Raw genomic sequence first — 13042 nt, forward strand, 5'->3', positions numbered from 1 at the left:
AACGGAGTCGTCCGTGCTTGTTAGTCCGAGCATTTACAAGGTACGACAGACAGGTGGCCCCAGCCTAAGAAGAAAAAATCTAGTTGGTTCTGCGTGGTCATTGTCCTTACCAAGGATGTCTGGTCAACAAATCGGTATGTCAGGCGGCCAAGTCGGCAGCGGGCAGTGGCAGTATTACTAGCTATTCAGTGACTGGGAGTCGAAGAGAGAACCATTACAATACGAATGATCTCCATGCACCTATATTGTGTAGGCCCAGCCGCAGGACCCTGAAGGTTCGCAGTGCAGCTGTGTGTTTGCCTGCCGACCGCAAACTCGGGGCCTGTGGGGATAATAGCTGTTGTGTTGTGTGTTTAGAAACACAGTTAAAAGAAGACCTCAGATTACTTCCTTAATTTTCTTATTCTTTTTTGACCACCCACCCCCACCCAAAATTCAGCTCCATTCAGTCTGTCTTTCAGGAATGTCTTGTTTTTTTTTGTTTTTTGTTTTTTTTTGTTGTGTGAATTTTGTTCTCGTTGGCGGTCTTGGTGCGCTCGGTCTGGGGAAAGGTGCGTGTGAGCAGGGTCTGCGGAAACTGGTGGTCCTCCCAGCCGGGCGCACCTATGAGGGCTCAGAGGTCTTCAGGGCATCCACCTTGGTCTCCAGGTCTGTGATCTGGAGCAGGAGGAGGAGAAGACTAGGGTGAGACCCTATCCACACACGCACACACATACGCGCACAAACACACACACACACACACACTTCTGTACCCTCTTCTGCAGCACTCCTTGAAATAAAACCGCCAGAGCAGGTTTTCCTTATAATCTGAAGTGTGAAATATGATTACTCCTAATATGCAAATGAAGGTCAGTAGTTATTTATATTCCAGCCCATGGCATGACAATATAGAGGCTCGCTCTGGACTTCAGTGGCTTGCAAAATGATAACAGAGGCATGAAAAGATGCTCCACATGTGATATGATATAGCTATAACATAAATAACTATGATAGATAACTATATGATATGAAATAACTATATAATTTATAACTATATGACAGAATTATGTGATATGATTTATGAACGAAATCAAGTGTGACAACTCCATTTACCAGCAGTTACAGGCGTTCCTCAACTGCGGGTCAGCTGTACCTGTGTTTGACCACTAGAGGTCAGTCATTTTGAGGCAGGCTACACTTCTCACTAACAGGAAAGGGATGTCTCAATGACAAATAATAATATTGCCTGAGAACGAGTTGTTCCAATGCTAGGGGGTGGAGTTATAAGTCAAGAGGCTCCCCTGAAGGTGTGGTCTGCATTAAGCTCCCACCCGACAAGTTTGTCAGAGTACGCAGGCTCGTCGCATTCAAACTCCTAATCCGTAATCTCAGTATTTCACAGACCTGGCTCTGCTAATTGCCTGGCAATGTTCTTGGAGGGTTTGATTGGGCAAGAGGGACTCTATTTTGTCTACCTGCACAATAAAATGCCTTTTTGGAGCTCTGTAAGGACGTTGTTTTCTGGATGAGTTCCCTGATCAGAGGGGATGAAAGTGCTGATTCCCTGCTATCAGACAGTGGGACAGCCCGGTGGGACGGGAATATCAGAAACAGTGAGCTCAGCCAAAACCAACAAGAACTATGTTCCCATCCTGTCAATAGACTGCCTTTGCCCCCTCCCCCCCCACTGTTAAACACCCCATCAAAACTACCGTTACAAAAACACATAGTGTTTCCACGTTCCAAGACACACAAACTCCCACAGAGTTACTCTGATTCCCTCCAAAAGGGCTTCCAAACACTATGTACATACTATGCAGGGTTTTTTAGCCTGTCTGTGGTCCTGTGTTTACAATCAAAGAAATCTCCTCTGTCCTCAACCTCCATTTTTATATTTAATATTCATTATGCAGTTTTTATATTTGACGTACACATCAGTAGGATGGGTTTTATAAAGCAATGGAGCACACAGATAGCTTAAATGTGACACATTCACACGCATGCTAATGCCCAGCTAGCATCCATACCGACCCATAAGAGCATGCAGACATGACCCAGCGTTAATCTACGCCTCCTCCATTACCTTGTCCTGCAGATTATCTGTCTCATCCTTGTGAGTAGCTTCTGTTTCCTCGTGTGCCCGACGCTGGGCCGTCTCCTTCTTCAGGAACTCAATCTCCCTGGAAACAGAGGGGCGTGGTCAGACAGACACACACAATCGCATAGGGAGTGGACCAAACTCAATCTCCCTGGAAAAGAACAGAGCGGAGGGGTCAGACAGACATACAACCGCATGGGAAGCGGACCGACAATGTAGAGCCTCACAGCGGGTCAAAGGGGAACTTAAAGGCTACAATCACATGTACTCCTGTGACATCTTCTGTGTGTTTCTGTGTGTTAACCTTTCTGATCACATCCAACTACACTAACTGAGATCACCATACACATGTCTGTCTGTCATTCTGTAAGAATTTCATTTTATGTTTGTTTCTAGTGGGTTTATATTCCCAAATGTATTTAATACAGAATTTCTTTTGGCCCACACAGACAAAAATATATCACTTTTTTAAAATCTGTCTTCTCTTAATTTTTCCATGCTTGAGAACCAGATTAAAACTTGAAAGAAAGCAACCATCTTTACCGCTACCTTAAAAAAAACTACATATCCCAGAACTTACTTCTGCTGGTACTCCTTAATGAGGCGCTTGGCCTTGCAGTACTTGCGCTCCAGGGTCTGGTACTGTGCCTGCGTCTCCTTCAGGTGCTCGTCAACGGCCTGACATAGGCTCTGCGCCTCCATCCAGTAGCCCTCCAGCTTCTCCATGCGCTCCTTGTTCTCCTGCACACTCTGCTCCAGCTGCGCCTTCTCCATGCGCCAGCGCAGCTTGTCCTGTTCGGCGTGCGCCAGCTGCGCATGCGCAGACAGAGGGAGAGCGACGGGATTCGTTTACGATCATCGGCTCTCTTTATTTGCTACGCAGCCAGACACCCTGTTCCCTGAATGACTTACACAGCTCACATTTTTTTTGTTTTGTTACACAGCACCTGTTTACACAGCTGGGTATTTCCTGAACAAGTTTATCTTAAGTACCTTATGCAAGAGCACAGCAGCTCTCTCTCCCTTGGGGATTTGACCCACCAACCTCTGAGTCACATGGCCATTTCTGAATGCATTATACACCAGTGCTGTTCTAGTGGCTAGCACTATTGCTCATCAGTAAAGTTGTGGGAATATTTAGTCTTTCAGCATATTCAGTCTTCTGTGCACTTCTGTTCAGGACTGCACAGTGAACAAGCCTGTAACTTTGGGTTGCCAGATTCAGAATTTGTTAAAACCAGACAATATGCACAGGTGGAAGCTTAATCGCAAACAAGGGGCTGGGGGGTGGTAACGACTTGAACAGATCATGGGCTGGGGGAGTGGTTGAGACCCAAATTCATTACAAACTAGCAGTAAATGTTTTCAATCTAGGACTCAGACCAGACGTTATATTGTCTGGTCGGGACCACTAACCGGACCTGTATGAACCATTTTAAAACCGGACATTCCGGTCGAAAAACCAAGCGTCTGGCAACCCTACTGTAGCTGCCATTGATTTGAGGCGCAGTCTGGCATCGTCAGCTTCATAGACGCTCTTACCTTTCTCTTCAGCTGCTGGATCTCGGCCTCCGTCACCGCGTGCTTTATCTGAAGCTGAGGAGAGGATGACAGTCGAGGGGTTAAAATCACACATAGCTGTGACACTCATAGATGACTTGCTGCTCTTTTGTATTATATGCATAAAATACTGATGTAAGTGTTGTTCATAAGGCACAGTACAATGGGAATATTTTGATGGGAACAGTCCATTCAGGTCATTTTTAGATGTGAAGCACCTCATGGACCTGGCTTGTAACTCACTCACTCACGCACTCATGTTGGCAGGCTGAAAATTCTCCACAAGGGGGAGCTATTAGCACTCAAGTAGCTGAAATTTGGGTGTGCTACGCAAGAGTGGTGCTTTGCATCAGTGACACTGTGTCTCCTTGTTTTTTGACTAAATGCTATACCCAGTCTAGCCTGGTCTTGAACATTCCAGACGTCTGTGCTCATAAAACCAGTCCTGCTAAGCCGTGCTTTACTTCATAGCATCAGTTTGAGATAGAACTTGAGCTCTTTTCCACCTGATGTTCTGCCAACAGCTTACATAATCAGTTTTTTATAATGGCTTTATAAAATGTAGAAAACCTGGCACAAATTTGAACCTGACATCGTGATGAAGCTTCCATTACCAGCTGATGCTTACTGTGGACGATTAACACTCAGACAACCCGAGTGTTCACACTTTCACATTGTTTCTTAGTGTGTCTAAATAACAGTAAAAATTATTTTACGTCTTTAAAAATCCTTTACAATCCTTATTCTGCATAAACTCCTCACCCATAACTGAAAAACTGTTTGACTTTAACTTGGCATAAACTGTTTCCTTCAATGCTTGAGGTACTGTCACTGCTGTACCTGTGTTAGTATTACTTTTATTATCCATATGTGCTGCTTATTCAACGCTTTGTGTGTATTTCATCCCTTAAGCATCTGTATGTGTGTCTTCACAAAACAAAATGGCGGAGGCAGGGGCGGAGCCAGCCTGTCATACATATGGGTGCGAGGCATGACAAGAAATATAGCATCATGCTTAGAACAACAGGAAGTCCATTTTAAAGACATGATACATTTTAATGTTGTCTCTGATTAACAATTGATATCATTTGTTTTTTTAATGTAAATGATGCACATTGTTACTTGATATTCATTAAATGGTGTTTTTCATGACTTAGGCCGCTCACCTCTTTGAACTTGTGTGCCAGCTTCTCGGGGTCCATCTCCACGGGCGACAGCATGTCCTCGTTCTCGGCCAGGTCAAACACCTCGATGGTGTTCGGGAACATGGGGCTCATCTCCTCCTCTTCATCAGTGGCGTACTCTCCAGTCTGGGGCGGAAAGGGGGGGGGGGGGGCACAGGGTACAGCTCGCTCACTGATCAGTCTGTCCCACGATTGGGGTCACTTCTGTTTCAATTCAGTCAATTTCAGGAAACAAATTCAAATTCAGTTAATTAATTGGAAAAACAGAGGAAAACAGGACTGTGGGATAGTGGTGGATTAGAACTACGAGAAGAGTTCATAAGAGTGCACTGCATAACCCTAACTGCTTGAAAGATGCTCCGATGATATTGAACTTCGTAAACGCCTTAGTGGACATCAGCATATTCCTTTCATTCTGTACTTTACTCCTGTATGGAACAGCTATGTTAGAAACACTGGCCACATGCTGACAAAGCGCTTCCCATTAATATAAGGAAAACCAGTGCTATGAGAGCACATACCGTAACACAAAGTGCAGGGCTTACATCATCACAGTCTACCCAGAATGCACCGCAAAGAAAATAAAAGGCTTCCCAGCAGATAATTGATCCAAACCCAGTTAGTGGGGTGATACGGTTGAGTTGAAAGTGGAAGCAGAACTCTGGGAATTGATACTGCTCAGCCAATAAAACAGTTATAAAAGAAATGGGAGCCATTTGCACAGAATATCGATCATACTTCTAGCTGCTCTAAAAGAAGATTTCTGGTTTTATCTTGCATGTACCATCTTGTATTACACACTGCACTTCAGGAAAGTGGTTTGTTCCCAAACTGTGGTTGATATCCTCTGACACCCAGAGCAGACTGGATGGTGCAATCACGAGCCAGGTGTTTATTCTATTTCTTTGTTTTACCGAAGTATGGCCACTAGGTGGAAACATTGAGTCAAGCACGCCAACACTAAAATCATGAGGGAATCGTAATCAGAATCAGAATCAGAATCGGGTTTATTGCCAAGTAGGTTTACACATACAAGGAATTTGTTTTGGTCAGGTGGTGCGTAACAGTGAACATAAAATAAGATAAATAGAGTAAGAAGTAAAAAACATAACAGACATAACATAACATAACATAACATAAACATAGTGCAAAACAATAACAATAGTGCAAGGGGATAAAGTGGTTTTAAGTACAGGTGCTGTCTGTTGGTGTCCGTGGGGGTCAGGATAACAGTACAGTGACAGTGGCATCAGTGGGGGTCCCGGGCCTTGTTGATAAGGCCAGCTGCAGTCGGGAAAAAACTGTTCTTATGACGTGAGGTTTTGGTCCTGATGGACCGCAGCCTCCTGCCGGAGGGGAGTGTTTGCAAGAGTTTGTGTCCAGGGTGGGAGGGGTCGGCCACAATCTTTCCTGCCCGCCTCAGGGCCCTGGAGGTGTGCAGGTCCTGGAGGGATGGCAGATTGCAGCCAATCACCCTCTCAGCGGCGCGAATGATACGCTGCAGTCTGCCCTTGTCCTTGGCAGTGGCAGCAGCGTACCAGATGGTGATGGAGGAGGTGAGGATGGACTCAATGATGGCAGTGTAGAAGTGCACCATCATTGTCATTGGCTGGTTGAACTTCTTCAGCTGCCGCAGGAAGTACATCCTCTGCTGAGCCTTCTTGGTGAGGGAGGTGATGTTCAGCTCCCACTTGAGGTCCTGGGTGATGATGGTGCCCAGGAAGCAGAAGGACTCCACAGTGTCGACTGGGGAGTCATGCAGGGTGATGGGGGCGGGTGGGGCTGCGTTCCTTCTGAAGTCCACTACCATCTCTACTGTCTTTAGGGCGTTGAGCTCCAGGTTGTTATGGCTGCACCAGGACACCAGATGTTCAATCTCTCTCCTGTAGGCAGACTCATCCCCACCAGAGATGAGTCCAATGAGAGTGGTGTCGTCTGCAAACTTCAGGAGCTTGACTGACTGATGACTGGAGGTGCAGCTATTGGTATACAGGGAGAAGAGTAGAGGAGAAAGGACGCAGCCTTGAGGGAGCCGGTGCTGATGGTCCGGGAGTCGGAGACGTGTTTCCCCAGCTTCACGTGCTGCTTCCTGTCAGACAGGAAGTCGGTGATCCACCTGCAGGTGCAGTCAGGCACGTGCAGCTGGGAGAGCTTGTCCTGTAGTAGAGCCGGGATGATGGTATTGAAGGCGGAGCTGAAGTCCACAAACAGGATCCTGACATAGGTTCCTGCAGTGTCCAGGTGCTGGAGGATGAAGTGGAGGGCCATGTTTACAGCATCGTCCACAGACCTGTTGGCTCTGTATGCGAACTGCAGGGGGTCCAGGAGTGGGTCCGTGATGGTTTTGAGGTGGGACAGTACAAGGCGCTCAAAAGACTTCATTACCACAGAGGTCAGGGCGACGGGTCTGTAGTCATTGAGTCCTGCGGTCCTTGTTTTTTTGGGGACGGGGATAATGGTAGAGGTCTTGAAGCAGGCTGGTACGTGGCATGTCTCCAGTGAGGTGTTAAAAATGTCTGTGAACACCGGAGACAGCTGATCGGCACAGTGCTTCAGGGTGGAGGGAGAGACAGAGTCTGGTCCAGCTGCTTTGCGGGGGTTCTGTCTCTTGAATAGTCTGTTAACGTCCCTCTCCAGGAGGGAGAGAGTCGTCATTGTGATAGGGGAGGGGGAGGGGGCCTCTGAGGTGGGTGATTGTAGAGAGGCCCGGGCTCCTGCTGAGATGGGGGAGGAGGAGCTGGTGGTCTGGAGCTGGTGAATGGGTTCATGGGGGATGGTGTCAGGACTGTCCCATTGTCTTTCAAATCGGCAGTAAAACTCATTCAGGTCGTTGGCCAGGCGCAAGTCATTAGTGGAGTGGGGGGCTTTCGGTTTGTAGTTGGTGATCTGTCTGAGGCCCTTCCAGACAGAGGCCAAGTTGTTTTCTGAGAACTGCTGTTGGAGTTTCTCAGAGTACAGTCGTTTAGCATCTCTCACCGCCTTGCTAAACCTGTATTTAGACTCTTTAAACCGGTCCTTGTCCCCACTCCTAAATGCTTCCTCCTTTGCCAGCCTTAGCTGTCTGAGTTTAGCTGTAAACCAGGGTTTGTCGTTGTTGTAGATAACCCTGGTGCGTGATGGTACACAGCTGTCCTCACAGAAGCTGATGTATGATGTCACAGCCTCTGTGTACTCATCCAGACTGATGGTAGCAGTCCTGAAAACATCCCAGTCAGTGCAGTCCAAGCACGTGCGAAGATCCTCCATAGCTTCACTGGTCCACTTCTTAGATGTCCTCACAACAGGTTTGCAGAGTTTTAATTTCTGCCTGTATGCAGGAATCAGGTGGACTATGATGTGGTCAGAGTGTCCCAGTGCAGCGCGGGGGACGGCGTGATAGGCACGGTTGATTGTACTGTAGCAGTGATCTAAAGTGTTCTCCTCTCTGGTCGGGCATTTAATCAACTGGTGGTATTTAGGCAGTTCGTGGCTGAGATTCCCTTTCGCCGAGGACGATAACGAAAGAGTCCGGGTTTGTCCGCTCCACACACAGTATCTGGTCGGCGAGCGTACGCTGTGCCTCCTGCACGAGGGCTTGCGGTGGAATGTAAACACCGACCAGAATGAATGAAGCGAACTCGCGGGGGAGTAGAAGGGTTTGCAGTTGATGAAAAAAGTTTCCAGAACAGGAGAACAGTGCTGCATAATCACTGTAACATCTTTACACCAGCCACTGTTTGTATAAAAACAAATACCTCCACCTTTCATTTTGCCGGAGCGCTCTGTGTCGCGATCCGCTCTGAATAGCTGAAAGCCTGCCAGCTGCAGCGCAGAGTCCGGTATCGATCCACACAGCCAAGTTTCCGTGAAGCACAAAACGGAAGATGTTGAAAAGTCTCTGTTTTTATCCACCAGTAGCTGGAGTTCGTCCAGTTTATTGCACAGCGATCGCACGTTAGATAGAAATATTCCCGGTAACGGAGTGCGTAGACCGCGTCTGCGGAGACGCACGAGCGCACCGGCACGTTTCCCTCTCCTCCGGCGTTTCACTGCGTGAACAAGGGTGAGCGTACCTTTGACAAAAGTGACCAGTAATTCCGCAGATGTGATGAGAATGTTCGGAAATAAATCCACAGGAGTTGTTACCCTGATATTCATGAGCTCTTCCCTGGTGAAAGAGTTCCGGATGCTATCGCAAAACACTGAATTTACAAACAAAACAAGGCAAAACAATGCGCACCAACACACCGAGGCAGCCATCCGCGGCGCCATCTTGATCGAATTCTCTTGCAAAGTGCTTAATGGGGCAACAGAGAACGCCACAGAATGGGTTTGCCACCATTTTATATTTACTCATAGTTCCATCGGAGCTGATGAAGCAAAACTGTTGGCTATGAGGCAATCAATGTTTGCATTAATGCTGAATATTTAAGGGTAAATCCACACATTAAGATGACAGCACTTGGTGTTGTCTTGCTAATATGAATAATCGCATTTCCATGTTATCTAAATTTTAATTAGCAGTGCAAGCGACGGGCTGAATGCACACATGCAAATCAGCACAAACAGACAAAACTACATATCCCAGAATCCTCTGCATTCCCAGGGCCCCTTACTTCTGGTTAAATTTAATTTATAGCAGTGACTTGCATCACAGTTCACTGCTGTAACATCTCTGTTCTCCACAAGTTGAAAGAAAGCCAGCTCCTTAAAAAAAGCTGTGCTAAACACACTACACGGATCCTGCCTTGTCCCCACGTTCCACCCACACTCCCATTCCCCACGTCCGCGGGACAGCAGGGACCTTGAGATGACCCTGCAAAGCCCCACCTGGCGGGAAGCCAACCATGCCTGGTGAACGTCTGCCAGCGAACCGTCCCCAACTTCTCCCATGCCAGCGACCTGCGGCGAACACGCCTCTGTCGCACTCGCCGTCCTCTACATGCACCTCTGCGTGTGTTTCCTCTGAACCTCATCTGAGCGCCAGCCCGCTGCAGCATTATAACAGGAAGGCCTGCGGACGGCGACACTTTCCAACCCACTCAAAGTGCCGAAATGAGGTTCGTTCTGCGAGGACAAACTTGCACTCACTTGCATTTCAGTGTACAAATGTGACAGGGAGACCTGTCACATACGACACTCTCCAACCTTCCAAAAGCGCCAAAACGAGGTGCGTTCTGGGACACGTGCCACGAGACAGAACTTCCCCCAGGTCTGACTGTCAGTTATAAGCGGTGTTTTAATACGCCGCAGCACGGTTGCTCTGGTTACTGAAACGCCCGGGACTGAAAGCATGAAGAGGCGGACCGTTGGATTCCACCATGCTGATCCCCACAGCCTGCTCATTTTCATGCCTGCGAGTGGCATACCGTTGCCAAGGAAACCGATCATAGTGCCCTGGTACAGGGGGCGGGCTGGCATTCCATCAGAGCACCAGTCCTGTTCTCCGTTCAATCCGGACGGGTGTTATCACTGCATGTAATATTTAATGCAGTGGGATATTCAGTTTTATTTTAATCTAAGCACAGAAAGACATGCTCTTTCTTGACTGCAGATGACTGGCAAAGCCTATCTCTGCCACCACAGAGCAGTTCAGCAGATTTCGGGTTTGCACCTGCAGCCTGGTAATGACTGAGGCTCACAGGGTGCATGATGGTGTGGAATGTGTGTATACGGTGTATTTTGTAAAAAAAAAAAAAAAAAAAACCCCAGTATGCATGGTAGCATCACGGCCATTTCATCCCTAATGTATTATACCTGTCAGTCCCTAGGATGCTCAGATAATGTAGCATGAGCTCTGAGCTGTATTTGGCCTGACCAGCAGGGGGAGGTGTATTTGGTCTGAACAGATGGGGCAGCTGCATGGGGTCTGAACCAGCAGGGGGAGCTGTATGCAGTCTGGCTGGCAGTGGGAGCTGTATGTGGTTTGACTGGCAGGGGGAGCTGTATGACTGGCAGGGGGAGCTGTATGCAGTCAGACCAGCAGGGGGAGCTGTATGCAGTCAGACCAGCAGGGGGAGCTGTATGCGATCTGACCAGCAGGGGGAGCTGTATGCAGTCAGACCAGCAGGAGGAGCTGTATGTGATCTGATCAGCAGGGGGAGCTGTATGCAGTCAGACCAGCAGGGGAAGCTTTATGTGATCTGATCAGCAGGGGGAGCTGTAGGTGGTTTATAGAGAGAGTGTGCTCACCTCGTCCTCGTCGTCCATGTACTGGGAGTACCGCTGCTCCATCATCTCCCGCTGCCAGCGCTCCTGGTCCAGCGTCTGCTGGATGAGCTGGGCCACCTCACTCTGCTCGCCCGGCTTCTCCCGCCCAATCGTGAACCTGCAATCGCAGTCCGCACCCGTCAGTCACAGCCGTCAGTGGGTGGGGCCACGTCTCCCTCCGCCCACCCATTGCGCTTCAGCCCGTAGCGTCTTAGAGAACCAAACAGGGAGGGGAGGAAGAGGATGACCTCCCACACCAGGAAAAGACCAGCATGCCCAGGAGACAGCTCGTTTAAGGCAAGGAAACCTTGGGTGAATGGATGTTTTGGTGATTGGGTGAAATGAGTGATTGGGTGATTTGGTGAATGGATGAGTGGGTGATTGGGTAATGGGTGAATGGATGCACCTGTGGTAGGGAGGGTTTCCACTGTGGCAACCTTTCGGCAAAGGCCTAATACCACCATGATGTGCTGCTGGCATTGGCATCAGGTCTTCTGTGATCTCATCTACCTGACCTCACCCTGGTTAACCCTTTGAAGAATAAGTGTTGTTTTTTTCAAAATTCCAAGTCACTGTTCTAGCACTCTATTGCTTTTCAGTTAAGAACATTCTAATCGCGTATTCGGGATCTTACACCTTAAAGGGTTAAAGGCATTTCACTTAATAGCGATCTTTTTCCTGGAACTGTGAATTATATCAGCTAATGAAACACCCTGAGAGTGTTCACTTTAAAGTGAGGTGTGCTGCAGCCAAACCACACAGACAGGAGGTTAATGGCTGAGCATGCCAGTGAGAGACATAGGAGGCATCTCCCCTGGTTATTCTTCACTTTTCATCCTATACCGCATGGGCATTCTTCTTAAGAGAACATACATCATTCCTGTGAGAACCTCACTCACTTGCTAACACTTCCTCAGTCTGAACACACTCATGGAAAAGCTATTCATGTTAAAATACAAAATGGGTGGGCTATATATATATATATATATATATATATATATGTATATATATTCGTTAAAAAAAAAATTATTTCTGTTGGAATTGGCAAAATAACATATATAGGTTCAGAAACATATTGTGGAATATAGAGTAAAATACGTTGCATTTGTTATAAAATAAACCGAGCAACCATGTAGATTGAGATGTACTGGAAATAGATTCAGTGTATTCTTGCGTGGGTTAGCAGACGGCGGCGCTCTATCCTCATTGGTCAGGGGTGTGTGACTCATCCTCTCTTTTCAGGAAGGAAGCCGTGGGTTGGTCGGACCAAGCCAAGCAAAAAAAATGGGTAGTGATTACATGTAAAAATAACAACTTCCTGTGAAACGGACCTGAACATCAGTTTCCTCAAAACGGCTGAGCACGATCGCAAGATAGAGGCCATGTCTAAATGCGGAGGTTATGTTTCACTTTGGCTAACTGCAGGAGTTAAGTAATATCACTGCCACAGCACTGAGGTGTCTGCAGAGTGACAAAGCAGCAGTTATAATAGGAATGCTCTTTGTCGCGTCTTCCTCAGACAACTGATCAAACACCTTTTTTTGCACATGTTAAAACTAACATAGGTGTAATACAAGACAACACTACAAAATGGGCCATACATTCTACTGCTAAAACATTAGAAAATATCTGAAGATATATCTCTCTAATCCTTGGTTCTCGAATTAGTAATGCCAGTGGACCGCTTTAAGCACAGAACACCCAGAATTCTTTGGAGCGGATGAGGGATTATTTTAAGCCGCGTTTCCACCGCAGGAACTATACCCCGGAACTAGGAACCTTTTGAGGAACTCAGTGCGTTTCCACCGCAGGAACTAGGGTCTAAATTTAGTTCTGGGGGCTTTGTTTTACCCCCCAAAACGTTCCTGCTCGGGGGGTAGTACTTTCCGAAAGTACAGGAACCTTTTGGGTGGAGCTTGCAGCGCTGAACATTTCTGATTGGTCGAGTACTCGTAGCATTTGTGTTGTATTTATTTTCCGCCATTACCCGCCATGTTTGAAAATATGCAGCGGCAAACCAATTTATTTTCAT

At 47.4% G+C, this 13042-nt stretch overlaps 1 protein-coding gene across 2 annotated transcripts in view; it reads right to left on the reverse strand.

Annotated features, from left to right (window-relative positions):
* Nucleotides 1-468: 468 nt before the first annotated feature.
* The window catches only part of ppp1r9ba (protein phosphatase 1, regulatory subunit 9Ba), a 46726-nt gene continuing 34152 nt past the window's right edge, over nt 469-13042 (reverse strand). For both annotated transcript variants that reach the window (XM_064314251.1, XM_064314252.1), the window contains exons 6-11: nt 10993-11128; nt 4804-4947; nt 3620-3673; nt 2658-2887; nt 2063-2159; nt 469-657 (exon numbers count right to left, since the gene is read on the reverse strand). In XM_064314251.1, the coding sequence (XP_064170321.1) occupies nt 604-657; nt 2063-2159; nt 2658-2887; nt 3620-3673; nt 4804-4947; nt 10993-11128 (715 nt within the window). In that variant the 3' untranslated portion in view covers nt 469-603. The remainder of the gene's footprint in view (nt 658-2062; nt 2160-2657; nt 2888-3619; nt 3674-4803; nt 4948-10992; nt 11129-13042) is intronic.

This window comes from Anguilla rostrata, chromosome 17 (assembly GCF_018555375.3).
Source record: "Anguilla rostrata isolate EN2019 chromosome 17, ASM1855537v3, whole genome shotgun sequence".
NCBI lineage: Eukaryota > Metazoa > Chordata > Actinopteri > Anguilliformes > Anguillidae > Anguilla > Anguilla rostrata.